The sequence below is a fragment of the Anabrus simplex genome, chromosome 8 (genome assembly GCF_040414725.1).
Source record: "Anabrus simplex isolate iqAnaSimp1 chromosome 8, ASM4041472v1, whole genome shotgun sequence".
Lineage (NCBI taxonomy): Eukaryota > Metazoa > Arthropoda > Insecta > Orthoptera > Tettigoniidae > Anabrus > Anabrus simplex.
Window position 1 is genome coordinate 95217128 of NC_090272.1, and position 24571 is coordinate 95241698.

Consider the following 24571-nt stretch of genomic DNA (forward strand, 5'->3'; position numbering starts at 1 on the left):
TTAGTAGGAATGTAGTTCATTACTTAACGATAATGGAGTTTGTTATTTCTGCAAGCTATAAAAATTTGACGCTGAAAATGTTGGTGCAACACCCAGCTTCAGATACTACCAGCCGCTACTGTTTAATATCCAACAAGCGTGTTCTGGTTGGTTGGGTTATTTGATCTTTAATATGCGAGTTGCGTGCTTTCACTGGGATGTTCAAGAACTCGAGTGTCACCTACATAGTGACAGGCAGCACAACTGTTCATAATCTGAAGCACCTGAAGTAACATCCAGTCAACAGATAATTTGATATCTTACAAATACACCAACAAAATTAATATCTCAAGTGACACTCAAGTTCACCAACATTCCAGTGAGAGCACGCAAATCGGATATTCAAGATGAAACAACCCAACCACCCAGCAGAACATGCTCGTTTTATATTAAAGACTGATTAATTCAAACCAACTAATGTCATTCAAAAGTTATAAAGCATAACAATTAGGTTTTTTTTAAATCAAATGTTCAACAAGTGTAGACTCACTTGTTTTAAAAGAATAATTGTATGTAATCTAAATGTTTTTTATAGAGCAAATTTCACCCGTCAAAATAATTCAAATCAGCCGGATGTTTCCACAGACCACATTTTTACACAAAAACTTATTTTATTTAAAAGAATCCATGTTAGCTTGACAATTTTAAGTATTTTATGAGTAAACAAATACCCAGGATCCTGGCTGTTTCCATTTTAGAGTGTAGGAACATCAGCTGAAGATGCCTAAAAATATAGGCGAAACATGTGCCACCTAAGACAATGTTATTTTTTATGTAAATCAATAAAAAGCATTTTATTAAAATAGTGGACTCTCAAAAAAAAAACTATTTAGAAGGGTATACGTTGCTCAATACGGACCCAACTATGAGATGTATAACTTGTAATGAGCTTGGGAGATCCGGAGTGCAAAACCTCTAAAATTGCAATAATTTATTCCGGGCCTGTTATTCCCCCCCCCCTCCTGCGTGTTTTTGAGAGAAGAGACACGCTATAGAATCAGTGGCACAAATGCTGTATAATAAATTTTAAGTACTTCTGAATTCAGTCCCCATGACAGTCTGCATGCAATAGTTAGTCCCTGTAAAAATTTGCTGGCTTTAATTTTTAAGTTGTTGAAGAGAGTTCTGAATGCGAGATATTTGTCCAGGGTAATGCCCAAAAATTATAATTGATCCTCAATTTTTACCTGATGTCCATTCATAAATATTCTTGGTTTCTTCTGTTTTCTTCTCCACGTGAGAAACATCGCTTTGGTCCTCATTGCATTAAATTGCAGTTTGTTAGTTTCACCCCAATTAAAAGCACTACACAAGGCATTATTTGTTAGAACAGTGAGATCTCACATCTTCAGCTTCAATTAGAAGAACATCATCGGCGTAGGCAATGACTCTACATCCCGTTGGAAGAATTGGCTGTAAGAGGTCGTCAAAAAAGAATATACCAGAAACCATTGCTACACGTTTATCCTTGCGGACAGCCTTTGGAAACACATTTTGTGGAGACTGCTGTTCCAATCTGAAGCTTAGGTTTTTTGGGCATCACTTCCCCTTTAATTGGGACAAAATTTTTGGCCACCAAGCATTGCCAAAAGCACCACTTATGTCCAGAGAAATTAACACAGCAACTTTGTTTGAAAATATGCCTTGGATCCATTCTACCACATCAAGAACAGCATATTCAGTTGATTTCTGAGGGGTAAAGCCATACTGATTGCAACTCAGAAGACCATAGAGATATGCGTGATATACAACTCTATCAATGAATAATTTCTCTAAGATCTTTCCAAGCACAGCTATAAGACAAATTAGTCTAAATGATTTGGGAGTAAAATTAACTACCTTTCAGGATTATTTCATTCTGCAACAGGATAATACATTCAACTTCCTGTTGAGGAAGTGGTACATCATCAGTGAAAAAGTTTCAATTGATGTTTGTTGTTCCGAGTTATCTTTTTATCTAAGAATGTATTTGTCAGAACGTTGGCAGTATCAGAGAAATTTTCTGTGTAGTAGTTTTCAGTTTCGATTTAAGTCCGGTTGGTGTTTAAATTTTCTGGTTTCCTAGATAGTTTTATAAATATACCCACAAGGGTTGTTTTCCATTGGGGTAGTGCAAAATTCCTTCCAACGTACTGATTTCAGTTTTAGTTTTTTTGCTTAGTTTTCAAGTATACTACTTCATATCTCTGACATACGAGGGCAGCGACTTTTTTCTGTTTTACGTCGCACTGACACAGTTAGGTCTTATGGCGACGATTGGATAGGAAAGGGCTCGGAATAGGAAGGAAGCGGCCGTGGCCCTAATTAAGGTACAATCCCAGCATTTGCCTGGTATGAAAATGGGAAACCACGGAAAACTGTGTTCAAGTCTGCCGACAGTGGGATTCGAACCCACTATCTCCCGGATGTGAGCTCAAAGCTGTGCGCCCCTAACCGCATGGCCAAGTGGCCCGTTAGCAACTTCTCTTATATCATCTGTGACAAGCCAGTACTTTCTTTCGAAGTATAGAAAGTTCTTCATTCCACCAGAATATTGTTTACACGGCTTTTGAGAGATCTTAGGTAAGTTAATCTCTGCAAGCTTTATTATGGTTTCATTTGAGCAGTTTGTTATGTCATCCAACTCTTCTGCAGATTTGCAGGCCTCTATCTTCATTGCCATTTTCCCCAGATTTCTTCTGGCTGTCAAATGAAAGTGATCCCATTTCGCATTTTTTGTTCTATACAATCTTGTCAGATAATTAAGCATTAATTGTAGGGCTGCATGGTGTAGACTGTATAGTCACAGTGATTAGAGCATGGTCTGAAAGTGTTCGCTTCCCAGACTAAAACGAAAGGGAAAAGTGAAGGATTACGCACACATCAAACGCTCTGGGAATTACTTTGGAAGTACATTGGTTTGTCGCCATTATTGAGGATAGTTACGTTATTGGCGCTACAAAAATCGTAAAAGAGTTTTCCTCAAGATTCTTCAGTAAGGCTGCCCCATAATCCGTGTTTGGCGTTTATGTCTCCAGTGAAAGGAATTTGTTTTCCTTTCAAATCATCATATATCTGCTGAAGAGCATTTATATCGATGTTGAAGTCCCTTCTGGAATCAAAATAAGCACTGCATATATACAGTTCACGCTGATTGAAGGTTGTGCAAATAACTGTCAGCAGAACAGTATTGTGATAACATTAAAACTCTTTTTGATTTTGTTAAAATAGCTGCACGAATCTGTTCTTCAGGGATATTGTTTCTGGATATATGAATCAAATTCTTCACCAAATCCAATCATTTTATTTTTCCTCACATTCGGTTCTTGTAGGCATAAAACTGTTTATGTTCGATGTTAAAGACAAGCCCCTGCGTAGACACAAGTGATTTATGCAAGTTTTCTTGATAAATTAATAGAGTAACAATAATTCATTCTTGATTTAATGATCTTTAATATTTTCTTATAGACTGGACAGCCTGTAGAAGCAACAGGATGCTGGGTGTTTAGTGTGCCATGCTGATTTCTTGAAGTAATTTTCTGGTTGAATGTGAAAACTGCAAATCTCACAATCTTAGTTTTGTGACAACTATTGATATTATGAGCAGCTGAGCAATGGGAGCAGGTCTGTTGCTTTCTGCAGTGGGTAGAGAAATGTCCGAAACCACGACACCTGGTACCGGATGACTGGAACATATTCATTGAACATACAGCTCATGTACCAAATATAAAGCTTGTCACAACTAAAAATTAAAAAAAATAATGACAGGACTAACTTCAATGAGTGCATATTGAGTGCTGCCATCTCGCGACTTCCTCAAAGCATAGTCCTATGTCATCATGGCCTTCAGATAACATTTGCTTCACAGCTTTCTGTTCGATAATGCACTCGGTTACTTTAATCTCGGGAAGGTTAACCTCCATTCCGTGAATGATTATTCTTTGATTCTTCTTTTGTGGAATAAAAGCTTTCTGTTTAAAGGTATTGTCTTCAAATGTTTAGACCATAGTTTTGCACTCATTTTCATTTCTTAGCTCAAGAACCACACTTGTATTTTGGATCTTTCTGATTTTTTTAACACCAGCTTTCAATGATTTGGTTTGTGTTATGGTTTGCAATAGTCTAAAGGTTTATTCAGAGTCCTTAACTTCACTTTTATCTTCAGGAGATACTATAACCACATGCTTAGTTGGCATTACTTCATTTTTAGATTGTACAGCATTAGCATAAGTAGCTCGTTGTGTACTAGGTTGTATAGTATTCACCAATCTAGTTAACTCTTCTTTAAAGGTATCCAGCATCAGCTTTATAGCATTAATGGATGAAAGCACTTCATCACACCAGTTTCTATTCATTCCCTTGTCTGATTTCAAAGTATTGTATATTAAATTCATTTTCTGCAGAGCAATACATTTCACTAAAGCTGCGTATACACTTGAGCATTCGCCCCGAATGAGCATGCGTTGCTGATGCGGGAACGCACAAGCACGACTCACATGCCAATCTGTTGAGCAAGTTTCCACTGTGTTCAAAGCTCGTGCGGACCGAGAACACCGTCTGCGTTTAGGTGTAGTGTAGTGTTTTGCCTGACCTGAGGCTACAATTGTGAATCGAATCGAAAATTGATCGTCGCCAGTTATTGTTATATGTATTTATTGCATTCATTGAAAAACAAAAAGGAGAAAGCGGTGGTAGCAAAGGGTAAGAAGAGGAATGCAATGCTCAATTGTTAAAAACGATCGGACATGAAACAGATGATAATTTTAAATATTTACGAGAATGTCATCCGAAGATTTCGAATGGATATTGCATAGTATCAGGGCTACGAATGAGAGAGAGGACACGGCATTTAGGGAAGCCATATCTGCCGAGGAATGCTTAGCTGTGACATTCCGATTTCTGGCTGCAGGAAACATAGTGGAAGCAGTCGGCTCAGACTGTTCGGGCTACCCCATTCGTCATCAACCGTCCACACTGAACACGAGCAGAGCACGTGCTCACTTTGAGGTACCGACAACATTCAGATCGGGCTGAGGCATGCAGATCCATTCGGTTCGCCCTGTACTCATCCGAGCAAAACTGGGCGAACACATGCTCATTCAGGGCGAATGCTCAAGTGTATACGCGGCTGAACATTTACAGCCACAGCCATCTTGATTTATTATTATTATTATTATTATTATTATTATTATTATTATTATTATTATTATTATTATTATTATTAGACTCAATGGAGTTATTACCTCATCTTGCATTAAATAAGCCAAATGATTGAAAAATCTACTACAAAAAATTAGACGAGTGAAAAAGGACAATTTTAATATTGGCAAATTTCCATTAATTCAATATTTTTGGCTCCTTAAAAAGATAGTAATGAAAGACACATTGTGTTACAGATATTACAAAATAGTCATACCTTGAATTAATTATATATTACCTTAATTAAAAAATCAAGGCTTAGCAGTCAAGTAAGATTTGGCTTGTTACATAATTATGTACTCTTAAGGCTAAAACTTTTTTATACTAATCTGAAACAGACATTAAATACTAAACATGATTATAGAATGACAGGAAACAATATTGTATTATGCTTCTCTTATTCACTTTCACTCAGTAAAATAGTTTCCCATTTTTACACCAGGCTGTACCTCAATTAAGGCCACGGCCACTTCCTTCCCAGTCCTAGGCATTTCCTGTCCCATCATCGCCGTAAGACCTGTGTCTGTGGGACGTAAAGACAATAGGAAAAAAAAATTCTCAGAGTGAACACGTTGAAAGCCTGGTTCCACAAAATGGTCTTTGAGAAGTGGGTTTTTTATTCATCTTCTGTTGCTCTGTCTCTTGTTACACTTGGCATTGGCTTGCTATTCACAGAATTAACATGTCGGAAGAGTTCTGAAATACAAGCACAATACGATATCGTGACATCTGAACATTCAACACAGTAAAGTAACAAGGAAGAGCACAGCACTTTATTTTTACTAAAGAACATCCTCAACATACTTCTGATCGTGTAACATAGTGGTATATTATTAGGATATAGTATGGCTTTTAGTGCCTGGAGTATCCAAGGATATGTTCGGCTCACCAGGTGCGGGGTCTTTCTATTTGATGCCTATGAATGACCCACGTGTCTGGATGTGGGATAATGTACAGAGAGGGTAAAACTCAGTCGGCACAGCCAACCCTTGTTGAATGGGGACTGCTTAAGGTTTAACATCCCCATCCGATGGACAAATTGCCATTAACAGAGTTGCATGCCCTCGCTCTATATTACTGTGGAGGGGTTCGGAATTGAATCCAGGTTTTTCACAGAATCTGCCGATTAGAAATTATATACCGCACATTCCCAACCCTGTCAATCAACATTCTGATGGTAATTTTTTTCCACCAACAGAACTTGCCAGGTAAAATAAAACATTACTACTAATACTACTACTACTACTACTACTACTACTACTACTACTACTTGAACTGGCTAACCACAGAGTCCGACCCTACAGACTTAACGCTTTAATGATCATGGCCACCAGGCGGGCTTTCTATCAACTGAAATCATCATTCCAGAGTGAATTTTGTTATGCTGAAAGAAGTCTGTTGGGAACAAAATCAGATGGATAGATAAGCACAGTCCTTGTTTTCTAGTCTGCAATTAATTAGCAGTATTACAAGAGGTGATATTTTTCCACAGTGAAGGATGCAGGAGTACTTTCTCCACAGCAATTGTATTTTGGTTTCAACATCGTATGAATAAACTTTAATTTTATCACTGATCATGACTGCCTTCATTTAAGTTTTCGTCCCAATCAGCATGATCCACATGTCAGAAGTTAGACAGTTCTGTAATTCAGTGTTTGAGAGATGAACAAAAGGTGGAGTATTCCAACACAATTCTCATTTTTCTCTGAGAATATCAGGACATGATCCTATCAGAATGTTACATTCTTTTGTCACTTTCCAAAATGTCAAATGGTGAATGCATGACTTTGCAAACTGGTACAACAGTCAAGAATCATTCTCAACTAAGTAATCTTACACTGTCATCTTTGAATTGTTTTTCATTGCTACAAACAATGCAAGACTTTTGCAATGATCCTCAAACGTGGACATATTGCCTACAAAACAAAACTCAAATATGTCAATTGAAGCACACCCACATTAATATACAGAAATTGCAAGGCTACCAATGTATTAGATAGCCACAGCTAAGGTAAGTTAATCAGAAATGACAACTGATCCAGTATCACCAAGTTGACAGTGCAGAAGCCAACTGAATTTACTAGACACCATGCCATACGAAACTGTCGCTCAGTCTTTGCAAGACGCTGGTTACACAGTTCACGAAGAAGTCCATGGATTATCAGAAAACAGCAGTACCCATAGGATTGATATGATAGACTTAAAAAATAACACCAATGGATATACAGTATTAATGATCCTACGGTTCAGTTTGAACCGCATGCTAATCATCCCAGTGAAGTACACGAGGAAAAGAAATGTATCTACACACCAACTATCCCCTTCTACCGATGTGAATACGGACTGGATAACGTTGAATTTATAGGCCTCATGATCGGTGCGAGAGGAACAATTCCTAAGTTCTTCGAAGAATTCCGATCAAGGTTAACAAAAACCGTGGTACTCAAAGCTTTGAAAGGCTCATTATCCATACTCTGAAATTATTTATATAGCCATAAATGTATATAGTATACTTTGTCCTCAAGGGCAACCTCCTTATGGGGGAAGTATTTATTCTTTCTGAATAAATGTATATATACAAAGAATATTTTGAACATAATACCTGAATTATTTGAACACTAGATCAGTTCAAATTACCACAAACACCAAAATGAGTAATTTGTTTGCACTTGTTTGAAATACGATACCTTAGTTTTTTCAAGAATGAACCTTCAATAGAGTTTGAATATACTGTATACTGTCCAAGAAACTTCTTAATTCACAAGTGACTTAAATGCATAAAAGAACAAAGCAGAGAAACTCACCCCTATGAAGCAGATAAGAATCCTTAAAGGAAGAAGGAAAAAGTAACGCACAAAGAATCCCACCATCCATATTGCTGATAAACGCCAACTAATGAACTCGTAGTAGTGATTCGTCCTTGTTAAGAGATTCCATGACTGAAAAGTATTGCATACATAAAACACTCTTACATAAAATACAAATTATACCTGAAATAGTAGTTCAATTACAAAAACACAAAAATTTAATAAGAATTTATAAAATAATTGCTGGAAATCAGAAAAAGCACACATCATGATAGACTTTTGCCTTTGAACATTCAGCCTGGAATTCTATGAATTAACTAAGCACCTCTATAATCCCTTATTTGCAAACTAGCTCTGTGGCACCATTTAGTCCCACACCTCTTGTCATACAATCATTAAAAACAGAGTAGCCATAGTCACAATGGTCTCTGTGGGCATGGTAATTGTTTTAAGAGGAAGTCCAATTAGGCAACCATCCTTTATTAACATTAATTAGAAGGAACCTCCTACTCCTACTACTACTACTACCCTCCTGGTTGAGCTAACCTATGAATTCGTCTTTACACGTACAGCTTCTACAGAGTTTATACCTAACCTAGCCTTTATCTCCTCCTTCAAAGTATCCTGCCATTGTTCCCACCTGTTCACACCAACAATCATTCTCACTACTTTCATATCCATTATTTCCAACTTATGAATAAAGATATCCAAGTTCACTCAGCTTTCACTCCTGCAGTATACAGATACCCATTTGACATTGTTCCACTTATGCAATCTGCTACGCTGTACTATCACTGTTACCACACAAACACTGCACTGTTTAGAGTTCCTTACTGCAATTAATAACTCTAGGTAATTCCAATAAACACATACCCCTACTTACTATAATGGCTCTCACATATGACCCCCAATCATCTTTCACCCCTAGCTTCTTCAACACCCACCACCATATAACATCACAAACCAATTTTACCATTCTCAAACTCTGCCTTACATCACAGTACAGTACATTAGCCTCTATAATTTTCTCCATCCACGCCTACCTAATACCACACTTACTGTTCTGTTTACTCTAATACCATACTCTCATATCTGATACATCTGTTCTAATAATTACACTGCAAACATCAAATACCAACTATCAATACACCAATTAACCACTTTTCTTAGCCTTATACCAGCATAAACTCTCCAAGCTCATACCTCCCCCTCGTCTCTTATTCATCAACTTACTATGCATACCGAACACATATCACGCACAAATAACATCCAACATGTACATTGTACATCTATCATTATGCCAATTATTCATTCCTCAACCTTTAATTTCTTTCATGCTTTCATCATCAATACACCAAATACTCTTTTCTCAACCTTATACCATCATATTCATCAGTTCATTACTCATACCAAACACATTTCGCCTACGAATAACATAAGATTGCCATACTTCACTCCTAAATCCAATAAACAACTCGCTAATTACTTTTCCAAATCTCCTTTGCACTTTCAGACTCCCTAATCTCATACTTCACCTTACATCTCTTATTCATACATTATACCAAACACAAATTCACATACAATCAACATCAACTATTATTACACCAATTAACCACTTTTTCCAGCTTGTACCACCCTAAACTAACCTCAAAACAAATAACACTATCAATAACTCACTAATTACTTATTCAAATTACTCACCAAATACTCACTTCTCTCAACCTTATACCACCACATTCATCAGTTCACTATTCATACCAAACACAATTCACATACAAATAGCATAACATTACCATACTTCACTCCTAAATCCAGTAAACAACTCACGAATAACATAAAATTGTCATACTTCACTCCTGAATCCAGTAAACAACTCACTAATTACTTTTCCAAATTTCCTTAGAACTTGGAAACTTTCTAATCTCATACCTCCTATTCGCCTCTTATTCGTAAATCGTACCAAGCACCAATTCACACACACTTAATGTAAAATAACCATAGTCCATTTCACAAGGAAGCCATGCTCATCACTTTTGTTGTCACCCTACCTTCTGTAACAATTTTCTTACTTCTTACTAGCTTTACTAGCGTTTTTACTTGTAGCAATACCCTTCTTATTTCCACCTACTCTCCACATGTCTCTTAAGGTTTTACACCTTTTATTTATTTATTTATTTATTTATTTATTTATTGATTTATTTATTCACGAAGCACAAGATACAGCTACATTGAGCAAATTTCACTTGCACTGTCAACAGACTATTTAACAAACGTAAACTTTCATAATAAAATATAACAAACATAACAAAATATAACAAGATCAGGTACACATCCTACTAATAACTGTCCAAATCGAAAACCATGAGAATGTCCATGTTCATAGCCAAGTCGTCGTGGGTCAAGATGGCGGTATAATCCCTTCACATCAACTTATCTTTAAGATACTATTTACACACCTCTCGAATACACTTTTATTTGATGCTATATCAAGCTCTTGTCTCCTATTAATATTGTTAAAGAGTGTTGGGAGGCGGATTAGGAAAGATCGTTGAAATATTGAGTGCTGAGTGTGGGGAATGTGGAGGAGGTCTTTGGTTCTGGTGGAGCGGGAAGGAACGCAGAGAGAGAAGAGAGAAACAAGATGTTCCGAGCGGTAATGTCCATCCTTTGTTCGTTAAACTTCTGCTCCACCCTTCGTTCCAGCGCCGCTCTATTCTCTTCCAGGTTGCCTCCTAACATTCCCTTTTCTCTCTGGGCCGCCATTTCTTCACTGTTTCCACTCTACTGACTTCCTTTGCCTCTAGCTGCGACTGTGTGTGTCCCTAGGCCTACCTACTCTCGCCCCATTATCCACTGCTCCTTCCTTATCAGTGTTTATAATCGCACTTTCACTTGGCACCTCTCCCTGTCTCTCGTCGCACATCACACTGATACTTTCAGTATTTACATTTCTACCATCCCCATCTTCTCCAATATCACTATCTTTCACTTGCCTATCTTCCCCACTAATCGCTACACTTCTGTTTCTTCGTCTTGTTTCATCTTCATTTCTAGGTCCATCAATCTATTCAGACCAGATTCTAATCGAGCTGCTGCTTGAAACCACTAGTTCCTGTCCTCTGATGATTGCTCTCAGTCCACGATGTCTAGCTCATATCATATGTTTTCTAAGAATTTTTCGTTCCTAATCACTTCAGTACCCATGTCCCTCTTGATCCATATTTTTTCCCTCTGTATGTTACCCGCATTGCCAACCACAATATCAGCCATCAACGTAGAAAATAGTTTTACTTTGATAGGCCTGTTGCCTCTAATTCTTCCCACTCACTGCACGTCGTCTATGTCCGCTTCACTAAAATTTATTTTCATTTTCCCCTGAATTAGGTCCACTACTTTATAAATTGTAAGCACTTTGTCCTCCCTGTTCTCCTCAGGCACGCCATATATAAATAGGCATTTCTTTTTACGATTTAGAGTGTTGGCTTCCACTTCTGCTTTCAGTTTCAGTGTCTCCTCTTGTAATCGTCCTATTTTCTCCCTTAACGCTGCAACTTCTTTGGCATTTTTCCTTACTTGCGATGATGTGTCTTCTGCCCTTTCTTGGAACCATCCCTTCATTTTTTCGAACTCACTGTTTGCTCTTGAATCATATTTCTGAGTTGCTCAAACGGGCAGACTTCTACGACCACCTCCTTTACAACTCTTCTGATTGCTTCCAAGTCTTCCCAGCTCATATTTCCACTGGAAGTCGGACCTGGGTTTAGTTCTACCCCTCAATCCATAGCATTATCATAATCACCGCCGCTGATAGCATTAATTCTTCTTTCATTTCCATTTCTATTTTACACTCGCTTCTTTCTTCCCTGCCATCCTCCTACAATCTCCCTGTATTGCTCCACACCAATCATTGTCTGTAAAATCAACACTACCTTCCTGCACTCAGCACCTACACACCCTTCTCCCACTCCAGGGACCCTCCGCTCAATACGTCTGCACTCGCCAGTGGCTTAGGCTGAACTGACAATATTACATACAAGTTGTTTTTTGTTTTTTGCTAGGGGCTTTACGTCGCACCGACACAGATAGGTCTTATGGCGACGATGGGAAAGGAAAGGCCTAGGAGTTGGAAGGAAGCGGCCATGGCCTTAATTAAGGTACAGCCCCAGCATTTGCCTGGTGTGAAAATGGGAAACCACGGAAAACCATCTTCAGGGCTGCCGATAGTGGGATTCGAACCTACTATCTCCCGGATGCAAGCTCACGCCGCGCGCCTCTACGCGCACGGCCAACTAGCCCGGTAAGAGTTAGCTCTCCCACAACAGTTACCAATGAAACAAGAACTGGTATAGTTTAAATTAGTTTCTTGAATCCCTTTCTTTTTATCCTACATTAATCTCCCACTTCTCACACATCTGTCAAGATGCTGGAAAGCAGAAACAAACTTGTTTGGGCTAATTAAGGATCTTACTAGAAAACTGAATCTAGCTAAGAAGTCAAGCTAAGGATAACATGATGGCAAGCATAATAGGCAGTAATACAAATTTTAGTGAAAAATGGAAGGGTAGATATAGGTACTTTAAAGCAGAAACAGGTTCTAAGAAGGCCATTCCAGGAATCATTAATGAATAAGGGGAGTGTGTATTCAAGGATCTTCAAAAGGCAGAAGTATTCTGTCAGCTGTATGTAAAGATTGTTGGTTACAAGGATAATGTCCAGATAGAGGTGATTATTACGAAAGAAGTAGTAAAATTTACCTATGATAACATTTACAATAAGATAAAAGATGAAAACTAGAAAAGCAGCTGAAATTGATCAGATTTCTGGGTTGGGATATAGTACCATATCTGAAGTACTTATTTGAATATCGTTTGCATGAACGAGCTATACCAAATGAATGGAGAGTTGCTATAGTAGCCCCGGTATATAAAGAAATTTGCAAATTCGCTCTCTGACAACAGTAGTCTTGGAGGCATCTTGAAGTGATGTGCCTAACGTGCGGAACACAGGCAGACTGAAAATAACATGCAGACAAACCAAGGACAGGGCATTCCATTTCACAACTGCCTGGGGCGAGTGTACACGGCAACCCTGTACCCGATTTCACCACACACAACTTCCATCAGTACGCATGGATGGAGTTAGCAATGAAGATTAGAGACGATATTACAAACAGATTTGCCTTTGACCATGGGAGAATTGTGGCCTGTCAGGATTGCGGGTTATCCTACCATGAAATCTATTCCAGCATTGATTGGAAGAAATTAAAACCTGTGAAGCAGTTATGGGATCAGTGTGCCAAGGAGTGAAGGGCCGAGTGACAGGCAGAAAGCCAACAACCCAGTCACCAATGAGAGCAAGAACAGACATCTGGTGTGCATTTATCCATTTATTGTTTTTCTCTTGTTTACAACAGAGCAAAATCACCCCAATTACAGTAAACCTACACATTACTTTTATCGTATTAGTGTGATTATAATCTAACCTAAAACTATTTCTACCGAGCTAGATAACTGCAGTCGCGCAAGTGTGGCCAGTATCCAGTAATCGGGAGATAGTGGGTTCGAACCCCACTGTCGGCAGCCCTGAAGATGGTTTTGTGTGGTTTCCCATTTTCACACCAGGCAAATGCTGGGGCTGTACCTTAAGGCCACGGCCGCTTCCTTCCCATTCCTAGGCCTTTCCTGTCCCATCGTTGCCATAAGACCCATCTGTGTAGGTGCGAAGTAAAGCAAATAGCAAAAAACTATTTCTAATATACATATATTCCAAGAGTTTTAATTACAGTATTTAAATTATAATGATTATGAAACTAAACTAAAATAACACACAATCATAAGGAGTGTTTTCTGTCAATCATGTTTAAGTCTTTTGTCAGTGTGGTGGAAATATTTAAGAACTCTTAACAGAGTGAGGTTAAGTGTTTGCTCTTTCACGACAACCCTGTTGTAGCTATTACACAATCTGTAAAGTGGTGAATTATTGTGTGAGGTAGTGTGTGCTTTCTCATACATGAAGGTAATACTTAGCCCTGAATTTATAAAAAGTACACAAAAATTTATCCTGGATAAAATGTTTGGGTTATCTATAGCAAACCTGCAAGTGACTAGTGCTAAAGGCAAGGTTAATATGTAACAGGTTACCCACAACAGCTGGCTTGGGGTCATTGGCTATTCGAGCGCGATGTCGCACAGATACCTACTATCTGATCGTGGGAGTACTCTCCAATGGAATTTAGTGACTGCGATATATTTTAACCAAACAATGATTAGCTTGCGTGTCCCCTATACCTGCTCAAACTAATTTTGTAAATAGGAGATAAAACACAATAATGCACAATACAAGAGCTAATCGTGTCACAACACCGAGTTTATTGCGAACAGAATTTTAGTGGCCACACTACGCTACTGAAATCCAATAAATTATTCTGAGTTAAACAAAACTGAGCACTAAGTATGACCAATAAACAAGCAAACTAACAAACGGTTCTATTATGATAAAGTGAATCTTACCTTAACTGGCAAGTTTCTTCATTTTCTTTATATTCTTGACTCTCACCTCCATAACGGTGACATTTGCTTCCACTTTTTACTTTTTCCTCACGTTAGTTTAAAAAATTTATACAAGCATATGTCCTCATTTTCACAAATGTGGCTACCAGATCACTACTTAAATTAGGATCACTTGCACAGATTAAAGAAACTAGGTTCTGTATTACTTCCACCCTCTTCGGACTGTAAGTCCATAAGAACAAACGTTTCTCCATATCTCATACAGTTTGTCACCACTCAGCTGTCTTATCCGTATGACAGACTTCGAACCCAGGACCCCAAACAATACGTACTGTTTATTGTTCCTCCTATGTCTGTTTGGATGAGTGCTTTCATGTTTTTTTAGCCATCCAACATGCAATGTAATTCAAACCTTCGACCTCCATTTTAGTGTATTACACCGGCAAATGTTGGAACAGCATCATATTTGCCTTCTTCAAGATAGCTTTCAGCAGGAGAATATTCTAACGCGCAACACGTTATTCCACACTTCCTCAGCATTTGTGATGAGAGATATTCAGAGGTTTCTGTTTGCGTGTTATGTTTCTCCATTTTACCAGCATTATTTCTGAGAATAATCATCCGAAGACGACAGAGCGTTCAGCGTTGTAGGGTGGTCGTATAATCCTCCTCGAAAACAGATCCGGGAAAACAAATTCTGGAGTGAATCCTGGTTCAGTCGGTGGGTTAAATTATACTTCATTCCTAGATTCTGAACTTCTGAGATCAAATATTTGAAGGAGGTAGTCACAAAAATAGCTTTCCGGAACACTTGTTTAACTTTTTTCCCCTTTGCAGGTCATACTGTTAATAAGGTCACACATTTTATCTAAAATTTTGTCTTTGTTTTAACTGAAGCCCATACACATTTTTGCTAGGGACAAGGGCTAGTCATAGAAAGCATCATGAAACTACAAAATCAAAACTGCAACTAACTTGCACATATTAAAGAAACTTGCACACTACTCGCATACAGTATTACTGCACAGACTTTTAGCGACACTAGCGGTGGGTAACTGACTGACATAACTGAGCGTAACCAAAGCCCTCCGAACGCAGAAACCTCCGTTCTGAGCAACCTGTTATATACTAACTTTGCGCTAAATGTGGCAAAACAGTGAAGCAGCCTGCAGTCCATGCTGATTTAACTAATGCCACGACTGTGGTGTTGATTGACGGAAAGATTTGTTATTTGTCTGTGCAATAATATATTCTTAAAACTTAATTTACATACAGTGGCAATATGGAATGTCCCCGTCGTGCTAAACGACACTGTTTTGTCGTGAACTGCCATAATTCAAATCGTTATAGCTATTCTAATGGGTTTTTTTCATGTATCCATCAAAAAAATATGAAAAAGAAAGAAGACAAAAATGGATATTGGCAATGAACCGAATGGAGTAAGTACTGTGACAAAATACCACAAATATTTAATTCATACGTAACCAACACCTTGAGAATGACAGCGGTGCAAGTCATCATTAAAGCAGACATGAAAATGTCTCCAAAGTTCCTTGTCTGTTTGTTGCAATGCTAAATTCATATAATCCAATAATTTTGTGCTGATTCCAGATTTCACTGTTTGTAAATGAATCCAAATTATTTCTAGTAAAAAATATTAAGGAGAGTTATGGCTGAATCTTGAAACTTCCTCAGTATTGAATCTATTTTTACCAAATGTACGTTTTTAGGTACGAAAACATTTCGCTGAATCAGAGATGTATATAGATATATTGGTTCAAGCATTTCAGTGCTCTTTTATACAGTGCTAGCAAAATACCTGTGCTTTGCTTCAGGTTTAAGTTGAAAGTTATCTTTCAAAGTTTTAAATTTTTGGAGAGTCCACTGTCAGCCTATAAAATACACCCTCAGTTCGTACGTTAAACAGTTTTGGAGGAACGATTATTTTTGGATCTAATACTCTTTTGAACACCATACAAATGGAATGTTTTAAAACACAATGTTATTTAGATGCGACCACCCTGTGAAATTTTAACTTTGTACATCAAACAGTAATGGAGGAATGAATGCTTTGTTTTAGAGGTAGAATGTTTCAAAAATATTTCTTATTTAACATCTGGGGCATAGAAGACAAACCTTCATGTAAAATATTACGTTTGTACGTGAAAATATTATTAGAAAAATGAATATTGTTGATTGTCAAACCCCATCTGAACTCCACAGGGGAAAAACATTTCGAAGCTCAGTGGCTCAGATGGTTAAGGCGTTGGCTTTCTGAGCCCACGTTGACAGGTTCGATCCTGGCTCAGTCAAATATGTGCTCAAATACGTCAGCCCCGTGTTACTAGATTTACCAGCACATAAAAGAACTCCTACGGGACAAAATTCTAACACCTCAGCATGTCTGACAGCCATAAAAGTATTTAGTGGCACGTAAAACCAATATCATGATCATCATCATCATCATCATCATCATCATCATCATTATTATTATTATTATTATTATTATTATTATTATTATTATAAACTCTTGAAGTACATCTAATTTCACACCTAGGACATAAAAGAATACTTCTTGTAAAATTAGAATTTTGGGTCAAATAGTTTGAGGGAAAAATAATTTTTTCCAGAGCTAACCTCATTCAACCTCTTAGCAGTGGAATGTTTAAAATTATTTCCTATTTTACATCTAGAATTTAAATATATATACACTGCTATTTGGAATTAAGTCTTCATACATTAAACTGTTTTGGAGGAATGAGTTTTTGTTTTCAGGTCTTAACCCCCATTTAACACCCTCAGGGATGAATCTTTCTTCACACCGGACAAATGCTGGTGCTGTAACTTAGTTACAACATCTGCTTCCTTTCTGATCCTAGCCTTTACCTACCCCATCATCGCCATTAAGACCTATCAGTGTCAGCAAGATGAAAAAGTGAAAAGAACAAACCTTCTGTTATTTAACACCTCTGATATTTGAAATAGCCTCTTGTGATATTCTATTCACCTTTGGATATAAAATTTACAGCATTAAATCCATCATAAATCCTTACTCACTATTTACATTAACAACTCCCAGTGCTAGGCTACACGATAACTCAAGGAAGTCTGCTAGAACACTCTGAACCACGTGACTTGGACGTTCCCTATAATATTGTTAATTTTGTGGAGGAATTTAGCATCACTAATTTTTCTATGGCCTTCCAGGCTAATTATTATTGTATTCTGTAACAGCTGATTGTATGACACCATAAAAGAATGAAGACCCTTTATTTTACAGTGAAAAGTTTTTTACTAAATGCCTCTGGACCATTTCAGTTAACCTGATATATTTTTCACACCTCAAGTCCCACACTACACTCGCACATTCTAGTTTTGTTCATACACATGTGTTGTAGAGTGCCATGATAGACTTCACCTTGGTGAGTGGTTTTGTGCTTCTGATAAATCCTAGTGCTCTGTATCCCTCAGCTGTTATTCTGCTTGCATGCAGTGTTAAAGACCCCTATCGAGCATCATCCCCAGGTCGCTCATTTAATGAACGTCCCTTCGCGTGTTCAATCCCAACCTGTACGGGAAAATGAGATTCTTTCTCCTGGTGAATGACAATGACACACATTTCAATATGTTAAATTCAAGTTTGTAAGGCTCCACTCCACAATATTAAGATCTTTTTGCAGAAGCAAGCAGTCAATTTTAAGTAATATGTCAGAATATTTAGTCATCGCCAAATAAAAGACACTTAGAATTTTTTAGACATTCAGCGAGATCATTTGCAAAAATCAGAAACATTACTGGTCCCAATTTTGAGCTTTGGGGAATTCCTGAATTTACATTGTATACCATGGAAGAGCTCTCAAGATACTGCACATACTGCTTCTTGTTTGAAACTAATTCTGAAAAATCTGAGCATTGCTTTCAAGAAGCCAAATCTATCTGATTTATGTGACAGTGTATCAAACCAAACCCCATGGCACTACAGCTCTTGAGGGGCCTTGGCCTACCAAGCGACCGCTGCTCAGCCCGAAGGCCTGCAGATTGTGAGGCGTCGTGTGGTCAGTATGACGAATCCTCTCTGCCGTTATCCTTGGCTTTCTAGACCGGGGCCGCTATCTCACCATCAGATAGCTCCTCAATTCTAATCACGTAGTCTGAGTGGACCTCGAACCAGCCCTCAGGTCCAGGTAAAAATCCCTGACCTGGCCAGGAATCTAACCTGGGGCCTCCGGGTAAGAGGCAGGCACGCTACCCCTACACCACGGGGCCGGCTAACAGTGTATCATACTCTTCACTATCAAATGCTTTTCCAAATGTGAAAATAGTGTCCATTTGTCCCCCCCACATCTAATTGCATGAAGACATCGCAACAGAAATTAACCAGATTTGTCACCACAAATCTTTTCTGTACGAACCCATGTTGCTGGACTGAAATTATTGGTGCGAGATTTTGTGTAAAATAAATTCAAGAACTTTAGCAACTGCAGATGCTACACAAACTGGTTGTTAGTTCTTAACACTTGATTGCCTGATTTCAGAATAGAATACACTGGTTTTCTTCCAGACTGATAGAAATGTTTCAGTTTTGATGGAAAGGTTATAAAAGTAACGTAGAGGGTCACTTAGGATTTCTGCATACCCTTTGATAAAATATGGGGGGAATGTGGTCTGAAGCCACAGATGATTTGAGTTTTAGTTTTCTTACTGCTCTATCGACTTCTTCCTTTGTTACTTCATTGATGTACAAGGCTATTATGGACACATCAAGCACCCTCGCTTGTGGGACTTCAATTTGTTCTGTACACATTGTACGTCACCATCTGCAATGGGGCATCTTGTCCATGCACTGATTACTGTGCTACCACCGACTGCTCATCATAAGCACCTTTGGCTGTAATAGCATGCAGAATGTCAGGCCTGGAAGGATGAACGGGCAAGCCATTGTCTTCCCTCATCGATCCTGTTTCCGCTTAGATCACCAGGATGGTTGCGACCTAGTCTGGCAGCACTGTGGCACATATCTGGCAGAGTTCTGCATTATACATTATCATACCAGCCTGGTATTTAGAGTTCTGGTAGCAGGTGCCATCAAATTCCAACACTGCTGGTACACTGAAGAACAAACGTTACATTGCAGAAATGTTGGTAGCCTGTTAGCTCCTTTCTTCAGGACTAGCCTGGAGCCCTGCAATGACAGGACAGTGAGTAACCATGTGGCACACATCATTCAACAGTTCCTGGATGACCAACATGCCATGTTTCCTTGGCCTGCGCATTCACTGGATCTCTTGCCCATCAAAAATATGTTATCCAAGGTTGGATTATGACTGGCCTGCCACAATAGATGAACTTTGAGCACACATCAAAGCAACATGGGTGTAAATATCTCGCACACAAACATACAATGCCTCTTCCTCTCAATACTGTACTCTCAGCATTATGTGGTGAGGCCACCAATTAATCTGGTTGTGATGGCTTACATCCTTAGTGTTGTAATTTTTAATGGCCAACAATGTATTTTTCACAATGCTCAAGATACTGGGAAATTACTCTCAAATCATACCTGCCTTAACATAGTGACTAGTGAGCCAGAAACAGCTTTCTTTTAGATTCATCAACAAAAAATTAACAAATGTATTAATTTAACATCAGCAATAAAAAAGTGCTTTCATTTTTTTTAAATCTTTACCATAAATTATGTAAAAGGCATTTTTAGAATTTCTAGGAAGACCATTGTTCAAAGGCAACAAGAGAATTCTAAATGGCTAACATCTCTATATCATAAAAATCATCACAGCTATGTTATTCCATCGAGTATGATAAAATCTGATTTATTTAATCATCAAGTCAGGAACAAATAGGACCTTACTTCTCTGAATGATGCAACGAAGGCCTAAAAATACTTTATAGAATTCAGGAAGTGATCTCAGAAATGACAATTTTCTTTCGGGCTGCAACCCAGGCTAGATACATCTAATGGAAATGTTGTCTATCTCTGCCTCTCACAATAATCTAGTCAGGTCCTGTCATGATCCTATTTACTCAGAAATTTTCAACACCTGAAAATACCTTTAATTCTTCAGCCTCAAAACGCATTGTCACTTGATCTTCAATGATGGCCTCTACTCCAGTTTTGACATAATCCAAGACATCCGACAACTGGAATTCCCGCTTTAAAGTTTCGAAAGATCTACGACGAGGTAGTTCCTGAAATAAAGCAAAAGTATGTGAATGCAGTCCTGCAAAACAAACTTTCTAATTTCACAGCACAAAGTGTCATTACCACACAGACAATCTAAAAACCTGTTTAATATTTTTGTATAACTCAACGTAACTGAGAAGGTAAGTCATCAGTGTGCTTCACAGATAATATAACTATTACTGTACCAATGTGTCTACTATCATAATTCATTTTTATTAGACAAGAGATTGATTGTACTATCATAGAGATAGGGAAATTTGTTTCTAACAACTTCTCCCAAATTAGTTTATTTTCTTTATTCCTAGAATTTTACACTGTATGCAAACATATTCACAAACACCACCATTAGTTTCCTGCCTTTGGAAGGATCTGTTGGAAACATGAGCCTCTCCACTGCTTGCTGTCTGCCAATATACTATTCTCTTCAATGTTTCTCCACTCAAGGCCCCTGGCCTCTACACCCTCCTTAATTCATTGCAGCCATCTACCCCTTGGCTTTCCTTCTGTTCTCATATCTAACCACCATCTTCGCAATCTTCCCTCATTCATTCTCTAAATGTGGCCATACCACTGTAGAGTCTCTCTCTCTCTCTATATCTCTCTCTCTCTCTCTATATCTCTCTCTCTCTCTATCTCTATATCTCTCTCTCTATATCTCTATATCTCTCTCTCTATATCTCTATATCTCTCTCTCTATATCTCTATATCTCTCTCTCTCTCTCTATCTCTCTCTCTATATCTATCTCTATATCTCTATATCTATATCTATATCTATATCTATATCTCTATCTCTCTCTCTCTCTCTCTCCCCCCCCTCAACAGGGGTAAGACAGGTTGAAACCTATTTATTTTAAAACACACAATCATCACACTGTAAGAAGATAGTGTTAGGGGGAAGGCTCTGAAATCATACCTGGAATCCTGGTACCCAAGCACGATAGACGGCGCAGCTGGACATCCTTGAATCACCTCAGATTTGAGTTGTCCAGTTGCAAAACCAGTTATTTGCAGACAAATTCTTCACGAAGTGCAAAAAACGCATTTGTTATGCAACAAAGATAGGAGGTTGAAAATTTTGTAATTAAACAGTTAAGTGTTTATTTTCTTCATACTGCAAAATCTCCACAAAATATAACTTATAGAACTTTTTTTTTTTTTTTTTTTTTTTTTTGCAAAAATCATTTGGACATAACGAGTTTTGCAGCAGTTTTGTGGAGATAAAAGATATGTGCAGCAGTATATGGAATGGAGTGTGCAGATTTATGGTGAACGTGTTTTATTAGCTACATTTGAAAGTATTACACTATGAAAATAGCGTGAATGGAAATAATTTTAAGGTTAGGATATAATGTGTTGATATCTAATCCCCACTCTTTGATTTTAAGATTACATCAAGAAATCATTCATTCAAAAGGTTTTATAAGTTCTTTAACATTTTGTACAGTTATATTAACAATCCGTTATTGTCCCCAACAAAATCTCCCACATCAATGTCATAGTCTGGCATTTCACTGTTTAAAGTTTGTTGCTAGTCAAACAGTGTCTTGTAGAAGGCGAGGTCATCGTTCCTTATCCACTCTTTCCCGTAATGTTTGGTCAGCAACGTGTTCAGGTCGTTGAGCTTTCCTTTCTTAAAAGGAAAGCCTTCCTCCACTGGTACTGGCACAATCGCTGTTATAGTTTACTTCACCTCTTATCACACAGTTACCTGATTATGTTTGTGGAAGTATGATCCTCTTACAGGGTTCTGGGTGAGAACTACCTTTGTTGCAATAACACATGCTAGACATAATGAATTTTGCAGCAGTTCAGTGATTTGTCACCTTTAAACGTATTGTTTAAATGGCCTTTCATCACGTATTACATTACTGGATTGTGTATTTTGATGAGCTGCATAAAATGGCAGTGGTAACTCATTTTGAGAAAAAAAAAATGGACATAACTGGTTTTGCAACTGACGACTCATTTGTAGTGTGGTGGGGCGTATATGCATGTTCTCAAGCTGTATTGTTTCATTCACCTGTCAGTCACTCAAAAGTATAACAAGTGACTGGTATAAATGCACAAGTTTTTTGTACACCAAGAACTTCGTTGTCACAGTTCTCAACACATTTCTTCTCCAAATAATATTTAGCGGGCACAACAAACTTGGGTGGTCGCTCTTGTGCAATTTGTTACAAACTATGAATATTTTATCATATCCGGAAATCATGGAAATAACTGAAAAAGTATGAAGGACTGCAGTTTAAGGATTGAGTCTACGTAGGTGAACGTGACCTTTATCATTGCAAGAAGTTTGAATTTCTCTTAATTGGTGATAAAAAGCTTTCCAATGCTGGAAGAAGAATTTGTCTAACAGTTGAATTATACTCGTGGTACCTAGAGGTATCTGAAGCAGTTTGACCATTTTGCATGGAAGGATGCTGTCAAGACAAGCTGTATCACCAATAATAATAATAATAATAATAATAATAATAATAATAATAATAATAATGCCTCAGCTACAGTGTGCTGACACCGATTCGATGCCATCTGGCTGTCTACTCGTCAATTTCAACGTTCAGTTTTACTCTTGACCTACTAGATGGCAGACAGAGTAAACAAAACTTTGCTGTATCACAGTATGTGGCTCACGAAACAAAACTCAGCACAGTTGCCTTCAGAGAACAGAAAAAAAAGCATTCTCTAAACAAGTTCTGTTTTCCCCATCTTTCCTGATTTTGTGGCAGTGACGATGTTATCTGCTTTAAACTTTTTTTAAACAAGAGGACCAAATGTTCCAGTCTGCTCCTGCAGTACAGTAAATAATTTAGGTAGCAAAGAACCATCTCTACTAATTGTTGGCATTACGGTGTTTGAATCTGCAAGTGAACTAACCAATGGAGCTACCGTGAGCATGTGTTTCTCACCTACAAAAGATATAGTCCTTTTCGATTGCATTTCGCACCTGAATCCGCTTTAACCAGTGTTATAGACGATGGGGTGTAAAGCCCACATTCTTAAATCATCATTACACTTCGCCTTCCCCTTCTTGCCTCCTGGAAACAGGAATAGAGATTTTCATATATAATGTCATGTTCATTTGGGAAAATACGGATATGTCGGCAAGTCCAACGGCTTCTTCCACAAGTAAAAATATCACTGACTTCACTAGGGGGAGACTGTATCTCGTGGTGAAAGACTTTATTTTGTGTGAATTTGGTAGTACCACTAAAAAGGCATAAAAATGTATGTTTTAGCACCGTCGGCCGTGCTGGTTACGCTCCCTTCTGATTGTTTCATTCATAGAGTTTTGCGTATGTTTATTCTTAAAAATGTGAAATATTTCCCTTTTTAATATGATGGCTAACCTGCTTGCACACGCAGACTTCATTTGTTTACTGTTCAGATGAATCATTCCTGCTTGTTTTGATTTCATTTGAAGCTTACAGAAGATGACAATCGATTACGCTGTTCAAGAACCGAAGAGGAGGGCCTGGAAGAAAGCTAAAGTGCAGTGCAGTGCTTGAAAATAATATTTCTGGGGCTAATAATTCCTCAGGGAATGGAAACAGCATAGTGGATAATAAGGAAGACATTTCTAGGTTAGATGCCTCTAACAGTAACATTTCTTCTCTTGACACCACTTTCACATCTGATGTCAGTGTAATCAATAATTCTCCAGCAAGTGCATCCTGTAATAAAACTTTACCTGAAGAAAAGGATGATTTGAAAGAATCAGACTGGTGGACATATTATAGACACTGAATTACTCTCAGCAGCTGTCTGTAGTTTTGCTCAGTGAGAGCATTGTAATAGTGCCGACTGCATTGTTTCAAGGATGTTTCATCGAGATACTG

At 38.0% G+C, this 24571-nt stretch overlaps 1 protein-coding gene across 3 annotated transcripts in view; it reads right to left on the minus strand.

Annotated features, from left to right (window-relative positions):
* Positions 1 to 24571, minus strand: part of Gpat4 (Glycerol-3-phosphate acyltransferase 4) — a 241186-nt gene that overhangs the window by 54794 nt on the left and 161821 nt on the right. For all 3 annotated transcript variants that reach the window (XM_067152376.2, XM_067152375.2, XM_067152377.2), the window contains exons 3-4: positions 20600 to 20737; positions 8022 to 8156 (exon numbers count right to left, since the gene is read on the minus strand). In XM_067152376.2, the coding sequence (XP_067008477.1) occupies positions 8022 to 8156; positions 20600 to 20737 (273 nt within the window). The remainder of the gene's footprint in view (positions 1 to 8021; positions 8157 to 20599; positions 20738 to 24571) is intronic.